The sequence below is a fragment of the Larimichthys crocea genome, chromosome XXII (assembly GCF_000972845.2).
Source record: "Larimichthys crocea isolate SSNF chromosome XXII, L_crocea_2.0, whole genome shotgun sequence".
In the NCBI taxonomy this organism is placed as follows: domain Eukaryota; kingdom Metazoa; phylum Chordata; class Actinopteri; family Sciaenidae; genus Larimichthys; species Larimichthys crocea.
Genome location: NC_040032.1, coordinates 2003464 through 2028611, shown reverse-complemented (window position 1 = coordinate 2028611; position 25148 = coordinate 2003464). Strand labels below are relative to the sequence as shown.

The following is a 25148-nucleotide window of genomic DNA, read 5'->3' as shown; positions in this document are numbered from 1 at the left end:
CGCCAGTGGCCATACCAGCACCCGTTTATGCGCCCGCACCATACCCTGCCCTTCCTAAGTGCACTTTGCTTCTGCAGTGCATGAGCAGCTGTTGTGCAATCGCACACACTGGGTTGCTCTTTGATTTCACTTCAGTGCTGAGACGATTGAGGCAGGCAAGACCAGGCATATCAGCTATGTGACTGAAAAATGGTGATAGGAGACAAGAATATAAAAGAAGACACACTGGTTGTGCCTGTGGTAGCCTTGCTTGAGAGTGGGTGGTAGATTAATGTTGGCAGGCTCCATTTTGTTCATTTCTAAACATTCCTGTTTCATACTGAAGGTGTTTGAATTGTGGATAATTTTCTATTGAAAAAAAGCTTTGAGTGCACTCTCATTCATAATGGATTCTTTGGTGCGTCCTACCTACAGCAAATAGTAATTTAATTCCTCCTTGGGTATTTGACATGAAATCTTTTTTGCTCACTTTGAACTCTCTACAAATTGCTTGAAGACACAGATGCTGGATGCTGCCACTGGTTGGGTGTGCCCATATTGTGTGTGTGGAAGTAGGTGCGTGCTTGTTTTTTGTTGGCTTTGGCAAGCTGAAATATTTTCCAACTTAAGATCCTGTCAATGAACTTTTTTTTCAAGACATTCCATTTCTATTCATATCATCTTTTTTAAGTTTGTCTGTATTTGCAAATGTCTAAATGTAGCAGATTTCCTCGTAGCAATGCAATGTCTGCAAGCAAAGTACTTTGTTATTGGTGTAATTTGTCTCCGGCTCCACTCTCTATTGAAACTGTAATACCACTATTCAATACCAGAACTCCCACAACATAAATAGCATAAAAAAACACCACACAAAGTCCTTTTTTCTTTTCTTTCATGAATGCATCATCTTAACCGTCACTGAAAATCTTCTTTCACCACATCAGATATTGCTGTCAACAACTTTATACTGAACCAAAACCACATTCACCAATATGATCTTATCTGTTTACCTTATTTATCTGATCCAGCTACAATAGCCAGTCCTTTCAGAATTACAAAAAGGAACATAATTCAGTCCACATCAGTGTAGGAAGAATGCATGCAATATGAATTGGGCTCTAGTATAGAGATAAAAGATCTTGGTCCCAGCTGTAACAGGAGACATGTCAGACATTCCCTGCCAGAAGTCGGGGGGAGGGAGAAGTATGTCTGTGTGGCAGCGCTATTACAGATACCATGGCCTTTTTTCTTTCCTAAAGACATTTATGAGTTTCCCATCTGAGCGATTTTTAAGAATCGAGTTAAATATTTGTCTGAATTGTGATGATTTACATGTCTGATTAAGTTAAAGACACTGTGTGGTATTGCAGTATAGTGCCACCTGCTGCCCAGCTAGCACTTTGTCTAGTTTATATATATATACATATATTTATTTGATTGTTGTGTGTGCCAAACATAGAAGAGTTTTGCATGTACAAGTTCAACGTTTTTTTAATTTAACGTTATGGCTTTTAATTTTTGGTGCTTCATGTCCCGTTGCCTGCCTCAGTGCAGAAATGTAGTACTGTCAGCGATCGACCCGGTCTGCACGCTGTTCTCGCTCACTGACATAGTTTAAGTTTAAGTTTAAGTTTATTATATACTCCCTAATAGGCTGCATAATGTATACTTTTTATCCTGATAACGTTGCTTTTAAGAGTGAAAACACAAAGCCATAACAAACTCCAGATGGAACTGATCCACTGCTGGTTGAATAACTGCCTTGGCTTTCTCCCTGTGCAGAATCTGACTCTGTCTTGTGTTTTTGAGATGACTTTCTGTTCAATTGCAGTGCAGAAGTGAAAAAGATTAAACCAAGCTGCAGTAAATTATCAACATTTGTCATAAATTAGGGGGACATGTATATAACTCTGCACCATAGGCAGGGTAATTGAAAATGTATTTCATTACACAATTCAACATTTTGGGTTGGGTTGTGAGGTGCAGTGCAGGGCTAGGATTCAGCGTGAGTGCTTTTCTGTTTGCTGCATATGCACGGGGTGCCTCAAGAGGAAAAAGCTGTGCTATGGGGACCTCTCTTTTCATTTTTACGATTTTCCTAGAATCCTTTAGAGAGCGTGGAAAGACAGGCATGTTTATGAAGGTTTCCAGATGGTCCTGCTTGCACCCCCAGCTTTTCTTTTCAGTTCTTGGGCCATGAAGGATTAATCAAAGTCAGTGGCAAGGGCTGATGGCTAAACACTGTGGTTCTTGCTAACCTAGAGGAAACCTCTCGTCAACTCCAACTCAGATTAAGCCCCTGGGCTAAAGAACCGTGGAAAGTTGAAACCTGAGGTTAAAAAACCAAGCAAACTTAACTAAACCCCGGCCACATGAGTGCAGATAAATGAAGTCTGTTTAGGCCGATTTCCTCCTTTGGTTAAAGGAATTTGTCTTGTCTTGTCCGACATCCAACCAGCCAAGCAAAGTCAACCATAACGAAAACACCTGAACTCCTTTTTGTGATGTGGGGGTTTGTGCTCTGCGATATTTATGGAGTCTTGTGGATCTTTTACATAGAAACTCTTGACATGTCTGTTGTCTGCCTCGAATGCTCTGTTCTCAGTGATTAAATGCATTGTCACTGTAATGCAAGACGAGTAAGAAGCCAAATTGCTATGACAAGGCTCTCCTTTATCAGACATTTATAGCCTCAGCATTACCATCTTTTCTCTTGAGGATCGATGCAGATTAAGTGCTGTGTCTGCATAGAGGATGACAACCAATATAACAGAAGCACAAACAAAGAGTTGGAACAAAACTGTTAATTTTCAAATAAGACAAAGCTTCTTTTTTGTTGTTTCTGTGTGTGTTTGCGTGCTGCTCGCCGCTGCCCTTCCCTTAATTATCACTTCGAACACTAAATAGAGAAAACAATCCTGCGGTTGGCAGGACTAACTGGAGCATGTGGAACACATGAGCTCTCGAGTGACAAATATTGATTGGTCTGTAAAATACATGATACGAGTAACACTGCGGCTTTCAGCTTGTATATCACTAACTCATGACAGTGCAGTGTACTTTCTTTGTACGCATGAAAATATGCTGCCGCTTTAACTTGCCTGAACAGCTGCGCTGCATGGCAATGATGAACACATACAGCATTCGCTACACATGTTACTATACCAACTGTCAACGGAAACTGCTGTGGTCTGTTCACAGCAGCCTCACTGGACGATTGTAAAGTGTCCCTCAGATCAGCTATTCAAATTCAACACTACATAATATAATATAATACAAAAGCAGAGTGATATATATAAACCTCATGTCATCACATCAGTTATGCTGCTTCGCAGTATGTGAGCAAAGGTTCCTCCCCAGGCAACAGAGGACTGATATAAAAACAATGAAATCAAATATTTTAAACCAACAGAATGACTTTTAATGACTCAAAAAAACATATACTGAGCAATATGACCCATCTCAAATAACACAGGCAAGAGTATATATATATATATATAAAATAACCACTAAGTCTACACTTACAAGCTGCACTACAACCACACCAGTTTTTTTTTCATCCGCATGCAGCGCTAAATGACTTGCTCCTCTGTTGTTTGTATGTGTATCTCTAACCATGTCAATAAATTTTTAGGCCTTGTCATTAGTTTTAATCTCAAGTAAACATGTGGCGCAGCTTGAGTAAACACTGTACTGGCCGAACGAGATCACCTCAGAACGAGAACACTGTTGTTGTCACTGGGACGGGGTCCGTATGTACTTCTCCTTGTATGGGTTTTCCAGTATGTGAGAAAACTACTTTCAGCAACTGTCTGCTGTGAGTCGTTCTTCTAGTTTTTGTGGTTTGTGGTGAGACCCAGAGAGAACAAATTAGATTGATCAGTCAGTGAATGGCCTTTCAACTTATTACACAATAATGTTTTTTCTGAACAAGGATATTGGAGGAAGCATTTGGATGGTGCTAAAATCCAGTCAACAATGGATAAGTCTTGAATCCAAGTTTTTATAAGTTTTAAGCTTCAGCTGCACCATGTGGATTCGACACATGTTTCTGCGTAGGAAGTGCTACATTTATGAGAGGACGTGTTCATCATTTGGCACAATCTTCAGGAGGAGATTCAAATAAAGACCAGAACTTGTATCCTGAATCCTGTGGTTTGTCTGTTTTCTGTTTATAAACACATCTTACTCTCAAAGAAACTTTTGACACTCGCAATATATATACACATCATTTCCAGGAGCTAGAGTTGCACAATACTGATATTGTTATCTACTGATGGAATTATCAGCAAACTAATTGGTTGCTGCTTCATCTCATAGTAACACATGTAGACGTTTTTTGAAATCTCCATCCTGAAATCTGGGTTGTTCTGGTTAGCTGCAGTATTTATCGGACCTGGCGCTACCGCTGGCTGCAGGTGGAGACGAGAAGCATTCGGTCTGTGGCATCTCAAGGTCTTGTCTGGATATTTTACTGCTGCTCAGCAGCTTTTTACATACTTTTGTCAAGTTTTATAGGTTTATTATAAAATCTGAAGTGGGTGCATGTATGTGATTTATAGATGCTCTGTGCTTTGTCCTCCAGCTGTTTGAATCAAAGCAGCCGTACATTAAACAAAAAACTAATGACAAAATAATAACAACTGTTGAATCTCTACTTGTCTAGCTACAAATGAGACGAGTATGATTAGTATTTGATTGCATTTACTTCACAGATCAGAGTTGATGTATTAATTCTGTACATATGAAGTATTTCCAAGCTTGGCACAAGAACTAAGTTCATACAAGACCTCCTGAAGGCAGAACATTTTCTTTTCTCACTCTGCAGGAGTAATTGGAAGACACAATAGAAAGAAGGGAGGGCAGCGGAGAAAAGGGTTAAAGGAGAGGAGAAGAAAGTTGGGACACTCTGTGCAACATCATAGTTTGGATGTCAGTTGATGACTGCGGGCCAATAACTGTTTTCAAATGGATTGTTTTTGTTAGTATCGGGATGGATGCCATCTTTGAAGCCACCGCAAGCTAGTTGCAGCTGTTAGTTGACTCGAACTGAGTTGAAATGATCATACATTTAGAACTGTTATTATCACTTTGTCAAAGTAATGAAATTCTTTGGCATATTTCATATATAAAAGTCTAATTGACATATTGTTGGCATTAAACCAAAGTTGTTAACATCACGCAGGTACATTAGAGGTGTTTCTGCAAGACATTTCAGGAAGTCTGACTTTAAAGCCCTTGCGCAATACCCTTGTTTTTAATATTGCTTGTAGAGCTACTTAATCTTTTTATTTGAGAAGATTTAGGAAGATTACAAGTGAATGGGACAGACTACATCTTTTCTTTAAAATAGAGATACAGCTGTTTGGCTCTAAAACCAAGTCTGTAGCTCTGACTGCAGATAAAACAGTATACAAGTTATCTTTCTGTCTTAAAATGGTGAGAAAAAGCATAAGTGCAGTGAGACAGATTTGGTTATGAGCAGTAGCCAAATAAACTTTGACAGCAGAACTTGTCCGGTTTTGATCCTTACTGTGTGAATTGACATGTTCTCCACCTCCTCGTGTGGGTTCTTCTTCGGGTCATCTGTTTCCCACCCACAGTCCACCCACATGTAAGCCAGGTGGACTGGAGATTATGTGTGTGTATACGCGCGTGCGTGTGTGTGTGTGTGTGTGTGTGTGTGTGTGTGTGTGTGTGTGTGTGTGTGTGTGTGTGTGTGTGTGTGTGTGTGTGTGTTAGCCCACCCTGCAGAGGATTGATGATTTGTCCAGGACGTTCCCCTCCCTGCCACAGCGCATTATGGGATTGGCTGCTGCCCCAGATAGAGATTCATGCAGCCTGTTTTTGCCGTCTTTTGTTTCTCACATTTTATGGTCAAAGGCTGCACAAGGCTTCTATTTTGAGTGTTTTTTTTACAATGTTTTCAGGTTCCTTCCCCCTAACGGCATTGTCTGATCTTTTTTTACGAAGCGTTTTACACACCAGAAGTCCAGGTGAGAGGTCAGGTGTAAAGATGAGATAGTCCTGATTAACTGGTGAAGCTAAAAATGTTTTTGGAAAATCTTCAGTGACAGCGATTGGGTACTGTGGTGTCTTTTAAAACAGCAGAACAGTGATGTGACAGCTTATGACTCTAGCCCAGATGCACAATCTTTTTAACTCAAATGAAAATGAATCACATCGCTATAAATCACAACTCATATCAGCACATATCATCAGACTATAGCAGCTGAAGATTTATATGTTTAGTTGGTATGTATGTTTTTTGCAGAGTGATGAAATCCCATTTTTGTAATAAACTCTATTTCTGAACATGCTGAAGTCATCCATGTGCTTTGTTATACGCTAACTGACATGGGACCTCTGTTGTTTTAGCTAAAGTAGAAGTGTGCTTTCGAATAAGGCAGCTCACACTTCTCCGTGCAGCGCACTGTCAAACTGCCTCTCCAACAGTGTAACAAATGGGAGTTGTGAAATCTAGTCCTGGTGCCAAACAGCCTACTATATGTCAGAGTCAGTGCAGTCCAGCTGATACAAATCCTGGTGCAATTTCTTGTCACAACACTTCGACATAGCATGACTGCTGAAGCTGATGTATTGGAGTTGTAAAGGTCTTCCAAATGAAAACTTCTGTATTCCTACCAACAAAGTGTCACATTTTGTGAAGGCGATAATAGTATCTGACAGCAGGTACACGCTTGCAATCACGTATCAACATCTGTGACATGCCAAGCGCGCTCCTCCCTTCTCAAGCCCAATCCTGCCACGGTGCATCCCACTCAGCACTTCCCTTCCTTCGAAACATCCCTGCTTTCATCTTCATATGCAAACTTCATCTCAAATATATCATATTTATTCAGCCAGGAGGATTAAGTGCAGATACATGACATTTTGGGCCATTCCAAGAACCTTAGTCAACACATAAACTACTCCTACGCTATTTCAGGGAAATATTTATCTTTGCTCATAGAACTTCTTGAGATAGTGTCAACACTGCTTAGGGACACAATTACATTTGTGGACTGAGAACTCTAAAGAGTTCTCGTGGAAACACAAGTGTATAATATGAGCAAAGCTGAGAACTGTTAAGATGTGACACTATCCTACTACTGATAAAAATAACAACCAAATTGATATTAAATGATAATCCTGAGTGTGGTCATGTATCATGATTCTATCCTCCTTATTTCATTTTAAATCATTTAGTCATCTTACTGCTGCAATAAAAATAATCAGTTGTGATAAGATGAATATAACTGATGGTCATTTTTTTGTTTTCTCCCTTTTTTCACAGCATCCCCACCTCAAGGCTCAGGCCACGCCAGAAGATGCAACGACACAGAGAAGGCCTACTGTGTGAATGGCGGCGACTGTTACTTCATACATGGTATAAATCAGCTCTCTTGCAAGTGAGTTATCTCCTTTGTTTCCTTGTAAAATAAAAATAAAACATATTGCTAACCTTTCTTCCTTTAGAGATTCCCGCAGTCTTTGTGTAAAGTTTTTTCATGATGATTTTGCTCTGTAATATTCTTATACATCTTAACTACAATTTTTTGGTCCTGCTGTTTATTTTTCTGATAGTGCTTGATTTCTGTTCTTTTTCCCAGCAGCAGCAGCAGCAGCAGCAGCAACACATCACAGGGAAATGTTGCCAGTCTGCCTAACTACCCACCTGTTGTGTATTTTAACACTAATAATGGAGTGAGGCGGCGGTGCGCTCATCCTTTTAAGTCATGTTTAGTGTACAAGGGGGCTTGCACATTAAAAGCCCTTTCAAAATGTCATGAGTCACTGGTTTAGTAGTGAGCAAATATTTATTCCTGTTAGAGGCCCCCAGTGAGGTAAATAGAATCATTGCTTACATTTGAGGTCCTTGGAAGAGGGGATTAAGACACATGTGTAAAGTGTCCTGAAAGAACCATGTATCTCAGCTTTTCAGGAAGAAAACAGGTTGACATTATCGAAGAAACAACCTTTTTTTTTCTTTGATGTTTAGGTTTTAGTTTGTATTTGAGGTTGAGGTCGAGGAACATCATTTGGCACAATCTTCAGGAGGAGATTCAAATAAACAGTTTTTTCTATGGGTCATGAAGTTCGTAGGCAGCCATCGTGATAATCAATTCAATGTTGACATTTTTTTTTAACAATAATGCTTTTCAAATGAGAATTGAAACTGAATATCTTTGAATTTGTCCACTTCTGGAAAATTGTGTTGGACATTTTAAAATATATACACTTTATGGACCAAAAGATACATCAGTTAATCAAGACAATATTCGCTTTTTTGTTCGGCCAAATGTCATCATAGCATAGGTCCTTTGGCTATACAGAGCTAAAACATTGGTAAGGCTCCTGTGCCCAGTTGGCCTAAGGAGGAATGCTTGATAAGCAATGAGGACATGGCTGCAACAGCCGTTCAATACACTGTGTACAAATTGGAGGTAGCAATAACTCAATTGCTGCAGCTAATTCACTCACAGCTGGGGCATGGGTCCAGAAAAGTTGGATAATGCAGTGAAGGCCTGCAGGGATTTGTTGCCCCACAGCCATCTCATTCAATATAGGCCAGGCTTCAGTGGGTATTACTCACTGGCTAAACAAGTCCTGCAGACAGCTAGCCCTACTTTTATGTCCGGCTCCTTCACTTTGAGGTTTAAACTTTGTTTTGGAGAGAGGAAAGGTTAATAAATGACCCAAAGTAAGTAACTCACTGATGGTTTCCTTTACAAAAAAGGACATTTGCCTCTTTTGAATTGTCATTATGAAACAATATAGATGTCTTTTTTTCAGCCAAATCTAAAATATAATTTCTCGATTAAGTTTGCTTTTGAGTTTGATAATAAGAATGAACACAATCTTCTTGTAAGATTTTTCTTATCTCTTCTGACATATACCATAACATATGTCAATCTAGTTCTGTCAACATGGTGTGGCAATAGTATAGAGGGTCCTTATTAATGTCTTATTATATTCAGTATTATATTCATTACCTAATTTCTTGAATATGAGTTTAGTTTCTTTCTCAGTCAATTGAATCATCATTTTTCAAAAGTGAAAGAGTCTCCTAAAGCCCTCGTCAGTGTTTTTAGTTTGATTGTTTGTCTGTCTGAGGAGCAGTCTAAAAGCCTGAGATATTCAGTCTACAGTGATAGAGAACAGAGCAAAGGCAATCTCACATTGGAGTTGCAGATTAATTTTCTGGCAATTGACTAATTGATTGAGCGAAGGTTTCAGATTTATAAAAAATTATAAAAGTACATTAACCATCTTCGTTTTAATTATTTCTTTCTTCAGCAGAACAAAAGCAGAATTATCAAAAAGGTGAAACCCAATCAGCTCTGTGTGGGACTTAGAGAGGGGGACGGTTTTCATAAGTCTAATGCATATAGAGTATGTAAAGGACACGTAGGGTAACACATGGTAAAACATTCATTTTCTGGCCTCATAAATGTTTATTTTTGTTCAAATTATAATGCGTAATGACAATGATTTATTTCCCCTTTTTTTTCAACTAAAGATAAAAGAGTCATAATAGACTTTGCAGCTGCACCACGGTGGATATTTGCACACTCATCTGATTTTTATACCTGTAGTGACAGTTTATTTCTTTCATCCTTCAGCCAAGTTTCCTTGGTCTAGATGGGGATATCCCCCAGTTAAACACCATCACTCAGGATAAGTAATTTAACACTGAATGTTATGGTGCTCCTGGGAGGCATTGTGTGAAACCAGTAAATCATGAGCAATGACCTTTGTTGGACTGGTGGTCTAGTTGTGACTGTGAGTGGAATGTTGGTGCCCCTAAAAAGCTGGCTGCTCATCCTAATGGGGTTATAATCAGGAAATATGGTTTGGTCCAACACACTTGATGGTAACACAGTAGTCTGTGTTGATTGAAAAAATATAACCCCCTATGTCAGAGATGCAGATTGCAGATTTATTGACTTATATTTCAAACCACAAGTAAAGAGAGTAGTCCAGTTTTGCCCCTCCATTGTATCTCCATATTCTGTAACCGTCATATAACTATGATATTTGTAGGTTATGGACACAGTTCCAGGCTCCCAACAGGCACCAAAAGAAGAGACCAATATTACTGTTGCTGCTCAGGCTTCCTAGGGCTGATTTATTGATCACCGACAAAGCAGTGCACGATTTTTCCCCGGATACATTCCACTTTTTAGTCCATGTACTCATGGACATTCTTCTATCATCCCCCAAAGTACATACTGAGGTCATAAAGAGTGTGGGCCTCGTTGAAGCCCCTGAAGTGTATATTACATGCATTTTTTATTATTATATTATATTTTTATATGGTAGTACTGCTGATCCCTTCCCAGTTTTTATCGTTTCTATTGTTTCCTTTTCAGTGACCGAGTTCATCATTATTATTATTGATCTGTTTTTAATGGGAATGTGAGTAAGTGTCATCACTAATGTTTTTTGTGTGTTTGGTGTGTCAATGAACACATTAACACATGGCTCACCTTTGGAAGCGACAAGGTCTCCTGTTTTTTTTTTTTTTGGCTTTATCCATATGGCTCCACTGTGACAACATATTGTTAAAGGTCACAGTAATATTTACTGTGCACCTCACTTAATGTGTGTTTCCTTTTCATAACACTTGTCTGCTCCTTCCCAGATGTCCGGATGGATACTTCGGGCCTCGATGCTTACAGACTGAGCCACTGCGGTTGTACATGCCCAATCCTTTTAAAAGTATGTTCACTTAATATGAGCAGCTGAGAACAGAGACACAGTTGGCACTGGATTACCTCTGTTGGCTCCTGCTGCCCTCTACCCCCCCCCACCTCGAGTTCTCTTCCCCTTTCTCCTCCTCTTTCTCCTTCTCAGGTCAACACGCAATGAGCTGTGCACTACACCATCTACACGATGGTGTCATCCATGGGAACACTCTGCTTCTGCTGTCTGTAGTTGTGCTGTTGTTCTAATTCTGTGTCTCTCTGCCTCCCTCCCTCCCTCCCCCCTCTCTCTCCCTCTCTCTCTCTTTCTCTCTTGACTTTTTTCTGATGCATACTCTCCTTTTTCTACTCCACCCTTGCCCTCTCACTCTCGTTCTGTTTTCTTTCTCTTTCTCACTCATCCACCACCCTCCTCCTCCTCCTCCCTCTCTTTTTGTGGCTTTGTTTCTTCCCATTAGGTGTCCAAATGACTTTACTGGTGATCGCTGTCAAACCTACGTTATGGCCAGTTTCTACCGTATGTCAATTTCCTCTTCTGTCACTCTGTCAAGACTGTCCTTGTGTCATGTGTGCATGCTGAGTGTAGAGATATTGCATTAATCTGCTGTAATTGTCTAATAGTTGTGTCTGTGCCCCCTCTGATGATTAATTCACAAGCTGGCATAGTTAGATAGTAGATAGTAGAGTCTGTTATTGTGCTTGGTCTGCATGTGATATTGCGTGGCCATTAACTGGCAGTGTATTGCATGTGCACTTTGAGAATACAACTTGATAATAAGTTTGATAACAAGTAGGTGGTTCATTTCAGATGCTTTGTGGATGGTGATTTGCGTAAAAGCCAGCTGCATGTCACAACAGAGTCTAATGGCAAAACAGTTACTAAAACCCTTACCTTTAGCTGACTTACTAATGGTGCAATCAGCTGTAAACACAAGCATGTATGATTCTATCAGAGCTGATGGATGGAAAGCCTGAACGATTAGCATTAAATAATAGGCATGACAAATGACTGAATGTGTGGTGCACTGACTCATCTGATAAAAGAAAATGTTTTTTGAGGGACGTCACCAGAAGGGATCAGATCAGCTGAAGCTCAAACTTTAGTCTCTCATGTTCTTATTCTCATTATGTATTCCAGACGAATCAGACATGATAGGATAGGATTTCTCCTATCGTAGGCCATACATGAACCAACAAGACAAAATTCCACTTAGCAAAAATGTAAATTATTTCCTGTCATTCACAGCACATATATGAATGTTGGTGTGGAGCACATGCCAAGCTTTGAAAACAGCTGAGGACTTGTTCAAGACCTCAGTAACAGACACTCGAGAGTAGCCACCCCGAAAATGTCAAGACCAACTTTAGGCAAATAGCATTTGCTGCTAGCACACGTTGCTTTAGACGTAGCAGCAAAATGGTGCTCTCACAGCAGATGTCCTCAGCATAGAGTTCATGTGCTGTACTAGAGTGTGCTGTGTCAAACAGCTTCAGCAGCCTGGGGTAAAAAGTCTCTGCATTGCCTCACACGGCAACATCAGCAAACACATCCGTCAACTGCGGAATTACACCGAGATTAAATGAAAGCTGATGGAGAACTCCGGCTTGATAGATGTTTTTCCCCGTGAGGATTTCTTTTTGAAAAAGCATAGTCCGGAATCAGATTATCATCTTTAACCTACATTGTTTTGCATTTCAGTATCACCTGTTGGTTTATTACATGTCAATTATCTGGAGTGATCTGACATCCACTGAAACATGAGATTTTGTGTAGCTTCAGCTCGGTTTTGTGAGGATAACACACACGGGGAAGGGAAGAGATGTATCATAATGACATAGAATTCAATACAAAGCTTGTTATTCATGTCATATAATAGCAAAGAATCTTCTGTTATCATAATTGTCAGCTTCATGTCTTTGCAAGCCTGTGTGGCTGGAATTCAATGTAACAGTACAGCAAGCAAACAACTAACTGCAATTGCTGCTGCCTCCAGAGCCACGTCCCTTTAGTCTAGCTCATAGAGCTGTTTGTTGCATGTTGGCTCAGAGTACAATGTGAAAACCCCCTTCTTAACTACAAGTAATTTCATCTCACATTAAGTTGTAATGCACTGTGCTAAAGTTTTTTTGCAGAGCAGAGAGTGGTGTGTGGGAGTGCTTTTTTCCTACACTCAGCCACTTTTCCTGCATTCTGTAACTTCGGTGCAGCTGTGCGACTGCATCAAGGACAGCATTTATTTCCAGTTCTCATCCAGCCACATGAGCACGGACCAGACTTAGTTTACTTGTATTACGTGCTTGTACGCTCAAATCAATTACCTGTAGGCTTAAAAGAAGACGGCAAGCTCATCAGATTTGATGAAAGCAGTGCACAGACACATTCATACCTGTTAATGTGCACGCCACGCAGAATGGAAAATCTCTGCTCATGGTGGCACTAACATGGGAAGAAGTTGCATGGAGACTTTTATATTTTATCTCTAAAGTTACCTCTAACTTGCAAAATCATTTTTCTATATATGGCTATGAACGTCTTGGTTCAAATCCACAGTAGAAATCAAGTTTATGAAAGCCATATTTAGACATGATAGATGTAGTGAGCTTTTTAAGACCGCTCACATATTTCACATTTTCTACTTTCAATTAAGGAGAATAAATCAAACATACAACATAACTCAAAGAGCAGACACATGCGCACGCACACACATCCATTCCATAGTTAAAGACCCACCTCCTGGTGTGCGCCTCCCATCCCCAGGAGATACCAAAAAGAAGGAGGATGGCTTCTGCTCCTCAGCCATAAGGGTTTGGCTTAACAAGAGCATGTTGTCATAAGAACAGCTGGGACTTGCTTCAACCCAAGAAAAGCAAATGAGCTGCCAGAGATATGGACTCAGCTGGTTGGTGCAGCCTCCCTATGGCCTCACTCTGCCATATAATATATAGTTCAACTATAATTCTTCTTATTCAGTGTGACTATTTCGATACTGAACAGATACACTCCTTTTAACTTGCCTGTTCATGTGATGGGTGTGTTTCAGAACTAACAGCGTAGCGATTTTTGTAAACAGAAACATTGAAAGCACAGGTAATCTCAGCAGATGACGCATATTTTCCCCATGCAGCTGTAATGAGATTGGCTATGTGCCTAATATGTCCCATAAATCTAGAACTGAAGTGCTTCCTCTGAAAGCAACAGTGTCATTGGACTGTGTTGAGACTCATACTGTAGTAGGTAGTCACACAGGAGTCAAAACTTGTGATAAAAAAATCTAGTTTTAAACCTGTAGCTGTGTAGTCATGTAGTTCTGTGTGGTGTGTGTTGCATGCTTTGGTGTTACTTCACGTTACTCTGACAATTACTGACAAGTGTTTGTTGTGTCAGTTGCTGTAATGCCTATTTTTTGTTTGCTTCACTGTATGTGAGAAGGTGCCACTCTCTTAATCTGGTCTTTTGTTTCTTTTTGTTCTTCTTCCAACTGTCCAACCTCTGTAATGGCAGAGCATCTTGGGATTGAATTTATGGGTATGGAACAATCCATTTTGATTCTCAGTCCTAGCATAGCTATTAAACAGATGTCCGTCCTTTTGACTTGCGCCTGTTCCGTCTGTGGTGTGACCTGTAAATCATATTGTCCCTCGATTAACCGATCAATCTCTCAGTCAATCCTACCATAACTCTTTGTAATGACAAACCCTAAGTCAATCCAACCCGATCCACCAGCAAAAATCATTAACATGGATGTCATCACCCTTTCATACGTATGCAATGGAAAAGTAGATATATTAACTGTGTTTCCGTCTCACTCATGGCAGATTGTTTTGTTTTTTTACTTTTTGGACTGATTTTTGGTTCCTCTATTCCATCTGTAACAAGCATGATATATCATGTTTGCATCTACCAGATGTCTTTCCTCCATCTTCAACTATCTGCCTATCCATTCCTTTTAGTCTCATGCCTTTGGTGTCTGTCTTTCCTTTGATATGCCATCTCTTTTCTTTTTATTTATGTATGATCTTGTCCATGTTTCTTGCATCACCGCATCTATAGTATAGTGTAACTTTGATGTATGAAATAGAGTACATGTCGTAGTGGTTTGAATTATCCTTCAAGGAGTAGATGCTGTGATGTGAGCATGCAATGCTATATTTAGAACCTACAGCCATGTTTTTCTTCTGTCTGCTGCTATTTCCATCCTCCTTCATTGTTATCATTTGTTCTCTGCTACCTTTTCCAGAAAAGTGCTTTAGCGGTTGAGCGTGCAGAATAAATGCTAGAGGCGTCTTTCCAGAGATTGTGTAATTATACTTGTACATTTAAGTACCAGAACGTGAGGATGTCATTACACCAACACTGATATGATTTATCAATTTATGGCTTGGCACATTATATAAAATGGTTGCTTGTGAATAAACCTCAGATGGAAGGAGTTACAAATGACATTATTTATTTATCACACAACCTCTCTTGTCCATAATTTGTCCCGGGGACACAAAGAGACTACCTCAACCGCACACAAAGCACTTCTCTGTAAAAGCAAATATTCATATTTAATATATATAGATATTTAATCTCAAGATTATATGAATTATTATTATTAATTATCATTATTATTGTAAAATAAGATTGATTGTCATTGTGTTTACTGAATGCCTGAGTAGATGAAAAAAGTTAAAGGATCATGCCTAAATTTGCACATTTGTATTTCACACGTGCATTGGTGTTACAGGTTCTACTGGTCACCAATTAAAGGCATGAACCGTCGTATATATAATTTGAAATTACCTCCATTTTTAGAGAATACAGATGCTTAATAGATCAGTCTAAATATTCCTGAGCCCCTGCCCCCACCCACGTCGCCTTACTGCGGCACCGGCAGCAACAGCATCTGTTGTATTTGTGATTATGTGAGAGGAGAGGTTTGACTGTGTAGTGAGTTGTCAGGGGAGGGAAGATGAAGCTTTTGTACTGCTCAGGATTAGTCAAAACATAAAGACAGAAATGTGGATCTGCATTGAAAAAATGGGAACCTGCACCATCAAGACAATAATTTTCTCTCTCTCTCTCTCTCTCTCTCTCTCTCTTTTATTTCCCTCACTGTGTGCATGTGGTGTGTGTGGGTATGTCTGTGTATTTGTGGGTGTGATGTTGACAGAGGCAGAGGAACTCTACCAGAAAAGAGTCCTGACAATCACGGGTATTTGTGTGGCTCTGTTGGTGGTGGGCATCGTGTGTGTGGTTGCCTACTGTAAAACCAAGTAAGTCCTGTTGATTACGTATCCCTCATAATTTTTGAACATGTAGCCTTTCTTTTCATAGTTTTATTACCACCTGCATTTACAATTTAGTGTATACTCAAGCTTCTGACGTATGGATGGCAGTGCCTGTAATATATCATGTACGTAGCATAGGCGGGAATAATAAGTTTACTGTCTTTGCTGTTTGTATTATCAGACATGTTTCCAGCTGAAATAGTTAATCCATCCGTTACAGCAACTCAAAAACTAAATGTTGTGCATTGGTTAAGTCGTCTTGAGATATGACCGAGATTTGCTCAACAGGAAACAAAGAAAGAAGATGCACAATCATCTGCGACAAAACATGTGTCCAGAACATCCCAATCGTAACGTACCTAACGGACCCAATCACCCAGGACCAGGCCCAGAGGAAATCCCTATGGTAGATGTGAGTTTCTGAAAGATTGCAAACATTTTATAGTATACACACACACACAGATGGACACTAAATTCTTTTATGGACGGTTATATAATCAAAGCTTGTATTTTTTTCACATTTTCCCATCTGCCATTTTTTTTTTTCCCAACACAGTACTTACCAAAGAATGTCCCTGCAACCGAACGAGTCATACGGCCTGCAACAGAAGGATCGTTCCCTGCCAGCCATGCCTCTTCCAGATCTCACAACTCTTCCACACGAGCCCATTCATCAACTCACAGGTCAGCATGCACCATACAGTACATTCTTACACTTAGCACTTTATATAAATACAGAAACGCCCACAAAGCGACTGATTAATTTGGTTAATGAGTTAAATGCCCTTCTTATCGAAACAGGTGCAAGCTTCTTTTCCACAAGGCGTACTCTGCAAAAAAAATGCATAGAAAGAAATAATCACACTGGGACACTCTTGGGCGTGTACATGTTAACACTTTCTTTATTTGTCAGACATGAGGAACGGACATGGAGTCTGGAACATTCTGACAGCATCCTCTCGGACTCACCGGGAATTATGTCATCATCCGTGGGGACCAGTAAATGCAGCAGTCCTGCGTGCATGGAAGCGCGGGCCCGGCGTGCTGCACACTGTGGTTACTCTGACCCCCATCGGCCGGGCCTACAGTATGGAGACTCCTTTGACTCGCTGGGCGACTCTCCACATAGCGACAGGTGGGTAATAGGCCTGCGTAGCTGATATGGCACTGGGTTTATCGTGAACATTTTGAGAAGTTTCCTCTCTCTGCTGGTTCTCTCTCAGCCTCGAGAGGCCAGTCAGGGCACTCTGAGAGACTCAGTGGAAAGTGACACACAGCAGGCATGATGATGAAATACGCTAAGGTAGGCAAGAGTGAAAAACAGTGCTTATTTCAATGGGAACTCTGGTCATACAGCTACTGTAACATTGGCTAAAGTGTTCCCTTTAATTTTTACTTAAGGAGCATTGTGACATTTTTGATAGATATAAGTTTCATCTTTGTGTCACAGAGATAGGTCCAGGATGTTTTAAGCTTAGTTTAGCACAGGGAGCAGGAAGAAGCATCTGGAAGAACAAAGAAATATGCCTTTCAACAATTCCAAAGCTGTGGGAGTTTAAGGTTTGAAGTTTAAAGTTTATAGTCTCCATAGTCACTACTAACTCTAATGTCCTCTTGATGGAACAGCATATCAGATGGCTCTCCATTGGAAAATGTACTGTACAGTGTTCTGTGAAAGTTCTCAGTCATCCGGGTCATCTTTCTTCAAAAAAGGTTAAGTCTAGGACTGGACTGTTTGTAGATCCATGAAGACATTTTGCCTTTCATGCAAGAAGCTTCTTCAGTACAATGTACAATGACAGCTCAATGTAATCTGAACAGTAGGTCAGAGGAGTCCAGTTAAACTACATTAGATCCAGTGGATAGGACACTATAATATTCAGAAAAAATCTCACAAGATCTCTGAGAGGACTGAGAGGGAGCCGTGGTTGCCACAAATTAGACATTGGCCACCAAGATTATTTTTTAACAAACAAGTGGTCACATTCTCAGACGAGTGGGACGTTTCAAGTAATTAAACCCTTGCGTAGGGTTGTAACAACAAATAATAGATTGTGAAAGTGCAAAGCCCAAGTATGCTTCTATGAGTACAGGTTATAGGTATGAAGCATCCACTGGATGAGTGTGCATAATGATCTCACATCATGTGCAGCAAGGGTGCAACTGAATGAGTCAAGTTTTTCCCATGAAACAGGGTGCAGTGTGCTCTTTACTTACTAATTTATTTGTGTTACGTGCATCAACTCATTGATTGTTACCAACGATTTGGTTTACCAGGAAATGACAAATTATAAAATACCTCAAAGGTCAACTTTATAACATTCAGGCCTACTAAAGGGGGACCAGACATAGATGTGTTAACACATTAAGTAATTCTTTAATTTAAGTTATTCTTGATGAGATATGGTGTGCTAATCCTGCAAAATACATACATGGGGTATTGAATATGAAAATCAGTAGATGTACAGCTTCAGTCACAATTTACCATGTGTGCCGAACATTGCTTTTAATTATTTCTGGAACTGACTACATGACTGACACAAGGTCCTACACGTTGATGGCTGCAGCGACAAAATGTGTCCTGCCTTTTATGTCTGTGAGCACAAAGGTATCGATGATACCAGTGTGTGTAAATAGGGGCCACTGAGATGTTATGCAGAGCCAGATTGCATAACCAACATCCCCTCAGAGTCATCCCAGGTAAGAAGCACCTCTTCCATCATGGAGGCAGCTTCTGCATCAGCTGAGGCAGGTTTATTTCTCGCTCAGCCTGCTGTGGTTTCCTCAAGGCAATAAACAGATGATCCAAACACTCTGATCCACAATGATTTATCATCAGTGACATGTAAATTCTAAGTCACTCAGTGTATTGACATGAATGGTAGTCTATGACTACTGTAATATGACTGTGGAACCATATTTGAGTTATGGCACCCATAACCTTCTGATAATTTGACAACTAGCGTTTACGCCTAGGTTAAGGTGTGATGGAAAAGTTGCAATCATGACAACCCTGTGCGAGACCCCTGTAAGTCAAGAATACACACAGAATGTACCTGAAATTAAAGTTTAATACTGACTTTCTACCTTTAGAGAGAAGTTTTTAGTTAGCATTAGTCATATCCACAAGCAACAGTCATTTGTGATTCTGCATCTTTCTCCATATTGACTTCAGCATTCGGCCATAGTTCCCACATACTGTAGCCATGGCACATGTATGAACAATGCAGAAATTATGACTTGTTGGCTGGGTGATGCTGTTGGCTAGGTTGGTCCAGAGCCTAGGGGTGCAGAGGAAGCGGGTTTAGTCACTGTCAGTCTTCAATGTAGACTGAAGGGCAGCCAAAACAGCTGCTCCTGCCTTGGCTTAAACTGCTTAAGCGAAAGCCGAGCCTGCCCCAAGAATATTGACAAAAGAAGTGGATCCACAATAGATCCCTGGGGGATGCCACAGGGAGCTTTTGCCAATGATGACGTAAACATCCTGGGATTACAGAGACATTTCGGCCCTGCAAACAGACCACTCTGCCAATTATACAACCGTTAGTTCAGACCAAGCAAGCACAACAGCACTGGGACTTTTAACTACATGTATTACTTTGCTTTACAGGTGTAACATTAATGTAACAGTTGTTACCTTTACATTAACAGTCATAATAATTTAGTTTAAGTAGTTTAAAAACACACAGAAGGGACAACCATTTACTGCTTACCACTGCATCCACAATCATCAGTAATCAATGCACAGCCTCTAATTAAACCAATAACTAACAGAAGTCAGTGTAAAACAAACTTATTTACAGGGAAACAATTCATGTACTACTTGTGCTACAGTAAATACTGTAAAAACACATCACATTACACTAGAAACAGAAGATTAAGGCCAGACTCTTGACATATGGCATTGTCAACAGTCATAAAAATAAACTGTATTGTAAGATAAACTAATATTTCCAGCAAAGCGACTGTCAACAGATCACTGGTTGCATAGATAATACAAAGCAGCTGGCCTGTGTTAACATGTAGACCTACACAAAGTAGCTAACAAACTAGTGTTAGTGTTAGTGTTGCTTGACAAATGTACAGGCCCAGTGCAGTTGCAGAATGATTTGTGTTGGCGGAGCCAAATAAATGATTAAATAAACAAAAATCATCATATAAATGAATCAAATTATAATCTGTCGTCACTGATTGCTGCTAACTAATAGACAGCATTTGTGGAAACTGTTGTATAAAAGCAATTGGACACTCGAGGCTGTGATGTTGTACAGAATACAAGCATATTGTGATTCATTTCTGCAGCTTTGTGCCTACAACCATATCACAGCTGTGCAGATATATAGTACAACAGCACTTCCTCAACTCCTATTGCTTTAATAACAGACTTCAGTATATGTATATATGTGTAAGATTAGTGGAACTAAACACACTTTTTGATTTCAACTTTGGGAAAAAATGCTGCAATACTACATGTATGAAAGAACTTAAAATAATATAGGATTTCTAAAAATAGATTATTACTGTGATTACTGTGAAAGTACTTCAATGGTCTGGAAAGATCGCAAGTTGAGTCTCACTATACATGGAGTACAAACTACTTGACAGCGGTTCAGTTCAAGTGAATATCTGAGCTCAAACTATGTATGGAAAACTACTACTTTCCATTAAATATGTAAGCGCTCATTAACAGTTTGATAGTAAGTTGGCACTTAAGAGGCAAAGTTCATTCAGTTAACAGAAAACCTTTGAAACATTCCAACTCCGTTTTGTACACTCCCCCTCTTTCTCACGTCTGTTCTTTGCTATTCTCTACTTAACTATTTACTCCACTCTCTACTCACCACAGATATGTTTCAGCCCTGACGACACCAGCCCGCCTCTCGCCAGTGGATTTCCATTACTCATTGCCCTCGCAGGTGCCTACCTTCCAGATCACATCCCCCAATGCCAGCCATGCCATGTCTCTCCCTCCTGCTGTCCACAACCCCTATCCGCTAGAGGATGACCAGCCTCTGCTGCGCCGATACCAGGTGCCCCTACACGATGCCCAGTGCCAGGAGCCCTACCGGCAGCAACGTCGTACCTATCTAAATGACAGCAGGGGCAGTCTACCCTCCAGCCCCTACCGGCTGGCTGAGGAAGAAGACTATGAGACCACCCAGGAGTATCTCTCCTCTCGGGAGCAACCAAAGAGAAGTGGGTCCAGTGGAATTGATAGCCGCCGCTGGCGAAGATCCAGACTGAATGGCCACGTGGCCCCACGTGGATACGAGGCATCTCGGGACTATGGGTCTCGAAGCTGCCTAACAGATAGTGAGTCAGATGAGGATGGTGAAAGCACACCCTTCCTCAGTATGCAGAACATGAATACCGAGCCCTCCACCATCTACAGGCCGGTGGACAGTCGGACTTCTCACTCATCGGGGCGGCACAGTGAGCGTGGGAACATGCATACAAGACTTACACACTCACGCTCCAAACCGGACAATACACCCCATTAAAGAGTGAAAATGAACCAACAAAAATCCATATAGTATAGACCTGCATCTATAAGAAATATTTTTATTTTATATAACTGACAGATATTCTAAACAAATGAAATATTTATTTTCATTTTAGCAAAAGTTGTCTACTAGTTAACAGCAAAGACTTTTTTATAGGGAAAACTCTATTTATATGTACATTTTGATTTACAGCATAAAAAGATGTGCCAGTTTTTTCACAACGTAAAAAATAGAGTAATATTGTGGTGCCTTTTGCTGTATGCCGATGCCAGAGGGCCAGTGGAGGTTTTTGTAGCCTTTCTTATATGGACGCCTCATTTTTTATACACATTTATGTTTTTCTTTCCTCTCTGGTTTCCTGTTTTACTTTCTTTTCCAAGTTGCATACTTTGAGGAGTTTAGCCCCACTGGAACATAACCCCTTTTCATGTCACGCAATATAAACCACTTCAACATAAAGTGTATGTTTACATTCATATGATTCGCCTGTAGCGTTTATGATTTGGGATCTGATAGAATGCCTGATAACGACAGTGTAGATCGCTTTTGCCCTCTGACTAATGTCTACTGAGAGACAAAGAAAGACTGTGTGGTTGTGTGTGGTGTGTAAATGCCTCTATATGTGAGTGTGTGTGCGTGTGTGTGTGTGTGTGTGTGTGTGTGAGTGCGTGTGTGCGTGCGTGTGCACACGCATGTCAGTCTGCCTGCATGTATTTGTGATTGTAAGACGAATTTTATTGTTTGTTGTGGTGACATCAAACATGTGAGTCTACTTGTGTCTCAGCAGAGCTGACAGAAGAGTGTATCAGAGGTTCACAGAATAGTGCTTTATCAGAGCAGCGATCCCCCCGCCTCCCTCCCACCCCTCCGTGTAAGGTGGACATATAAGGCTGCTATAGGGTTGTATGTTATGCAGGTCATTGCTTGATGTGTTTACAGCTATTCTGCCCCTTTCCCAGCCTGCCCAAATTAAGTCCCTTTTATTCCCCCAGCAGGTTCTCCCTAATGTTAGTCTGTTATGAGACAACAAACACTGAGCCGCTTGGCACAGGGTGACCCCAGCCATCAAGGGTGATGATGGCAAAACAAAAAGATTGCATCTGTTTTCATTCAACTCAGTCCCTAATCCCATGCCTCATCATCCTTCTGTGTCCATTCTGTTTTTGTGGCTCGTGTTAAAGGCCACACAGTGTCTCAGGATTTCCACATGCCCCATCCCCCTCGCCCCACCACCACCTTAAACCCTGTTTATCTTCTTCCTCAACTTAAGGTCTACCTAAGACTAAGGTTCTCAGATAATGAAGGCCTAAATATTAACATACAATCTACCAGTTCCCTGAACACTCCCATACAGAGAGAAAGAAAGCCAACCGGAAACAGCTCAGTGGAGAACAGTACAGAACATACTCGACAATATAAATGAAATATAGCTGTGAAACTTTGGAGGATCATACAATGCAAAAATATGCAAACTTTCTATTTTGCTCTTTGATTACATCATTTTCTAAGAGGTGACTGTAGTGTGTTGTGTGTAAAAAAAAAAAACTATGTGATGCCTATAGTGTAGAATGAAATATCATGATATAAATGCATATTTACATGAGTTAGTTTTTAAAGCCATTATGCAGCCATCTATCAAGTTGTCAGTCTTTCTTGTTCACATAATCACGTCCATTGAATGACTGTGTCCACAAACTATGTTTTCACTTGGTTTTAGACCGCACCACTTTACATGCACACTTTCAAGTAATGTCAAATAACATCCAGATAGTGTCTCCTCCAATAGTACCGTGTACTGCTTTATCTTGTTAACAGATCTAGTCATTTCAAATTTAGTCCGTAAACAATGATAATTTTAAAAGAGAACAAAATCATATAAGCCCCCTGTCCTCCACTGAAGAAATGTCAATCGCATTAAAAAGTGACTCAGTGAGACAAATGTTGGTTTGTTTTTACTCCTTGTTAAAAAAAAAAACAAAAAAAAAACTGAATGCTGAATGATCCGATGATTATTGGTAAGAAAAAAAATAATAAAATAGTTTGATCTGCAATTCTAACTGCTATATGGTAATGCACATTGTTATAGAGAAAGGTCTTTGGTCACACCTCACTTGCAGATATTTCATTGAGTTTCTCACCTCTGGGTCTAATTTTGTATGTGTGAAAAATGCAAAAGAAGACAGTGCTCTAGTTTAAATGTGATACTCCCTTCACTTTGCCAGTCCTCTCACCTAATCGAGATGCTACCAGGCAGGCATGTCCTGCCGGTCTCTTCAGTTTAATTTTATGACCCCACCCCCCATCTGTCCCCACCCTCGCTTGAAATGTTTGAACACCTCTCTTCTGCATGTCCTTGTGGTCACGGTTAGATGGGTGCATGGTAAAAAAGCAGCAGACAATTATTTTCCAGTCAGTGAAAGTGTATTTCATTTAACATTCAGCAATAAAAAAGAACCTTTCCCCATGTCATTCCTGAAATATGCTAGAAAAAAAAAGAAGAAAAAAATGTGAGACTGTCATAGATTGTAAAATAAAATGAAAAATGAATCCACCTGTTCATATGAGAAAATAAATCTTTATTCATATCATTTTACGATGTAGTTATTTCTGTAAAAAAAGCTTTGCTCTGCATTCTGAGTCATCTTTATCTTTACACGAGTACACACATAAAATCTGGTTATGATATCTGTTTAGAGATTTATGGATTATAATAAAACTGTTTTACATGGCAGTTCTATTATAGCTTGTACATGGCAGGCACATGCAGATCCCACGTGAGAGCTGAAATTTGTAAATATATAAACAACTGTGTGGAGCTATAATCAAATTAATAAATACATTTTTTAAAAAGTGGGAGCAGCATGAAATGCAGTTCAGCTTGTCCTACACATTGAAACTTTATTGAATCATTGAATCTAATTGTATCATATACAGATATTCCAGTGGTTGTGTCTTGTTGAGTTTAGCTCACACATTAGCATGGATACACCACTAGATGGTGTCACAACAGCAAGATTCAGAACCAGAAGAGAGGTGGTAATGCATGAAACTGGCTCTGATGAGGACTGCCCAGAGAAAGGAAGATCAAAAGTTACCTCTGTGACAGTGAAGGAGTGCTGCACCAGATGGCCTGGCCTTCAATCACCTGACTTAAACCCAGTTGAGATAGATGGCAACAAATGCTCAACATGTATAAGAACCCCTTCAAGACTGTTGGAAAATCATTCCAGGTGACGACCTCATGAAGCTGACTGAGAGAAGAGTGTGCAAAGCTGTCAGCAGAGCAAAAGAATCTAAAATAAAATACAGATTTTGTTTGTTTACTATTATAATTCACTATGAATTAAACCCATGAAGTATTATAGATGTGTTCTTCATGGAAAATGGGAGTAGTGTTTACGATGTAATACTTTCTGTGTGTGCTTTCTTTTTTCAAGAAAATGAGGTAAGTTTAGTCATTGGTAGATTTAGTTGAGACACAGCGTCCTGCCAAGACAGAAATGACTGACGAGCCTGTGAAAAAGTGACCTTTTAACTAGAAGCTGTTATATGTTTGTCTCCCATTGGGTGGCGCTGTTTTGTCTCTGATTCAATTCAAATTTTTTATTTCTTGTCCAGCAGGATCTTCATCTAACTTTGTTTACTTCATCTTTAAATCATTTAAATGAGACATTATCAAGAA

The 25148-nt window shown here is 40.0% G+C and overlaps 1 protein-coding gene across 5 annotated transcripts in view; it reads left to right on the top strand.

Annotated features, from left to right (window-relative positions):
• The window catches only part of nrg2a (neuregulin 2a), a 67944-nt gene extending 44504 nt beyond the window's left edge, over window positions 1–23440 (top strand). For 2 of the 5 annotated variants that reach the window (XM_027273588.1, XM_027273591.1), the window contains exons 4-11: window positions 7277–7391; window positions 10628–10704; window positions 14191–14214; window positions 15845–15947; window positions 16251–16374; window positions 16519–16646; window positions 16876–17097; window positions 20809–23440. In XM_027273588.1, coding sequence (XP_027129389.1) covers window positions 7277–7391; window positions 10628–10704; window positions 14191–14214; window positions 15845–15947; window positions 16251–16374; window positions 16519–16646; window positions 16876–17097; window positions 20809–21463 — 1448 coding nt within the window. In that variant the 3' untranslated portion in view covers window positions 21464–23440. Of the gene's footprint in view, window positions 1–7276; window positions 7392–10627; window positions 10705–11146; window positions 11206–14190; window positions 14215–15844; window positions 15948–16250; window positions 16375–16518; window positions 16647–16875; window positions 17098–20808 lie in introns of all 5 variants that reach the window. The other 3 variants (XM_019253196.2, XM_027273590.1, XM_027273589.1) reach the window with 3 other exon arrangements.
• Window positions 23441–25148: the final 1708 nt, after the last annotated feature.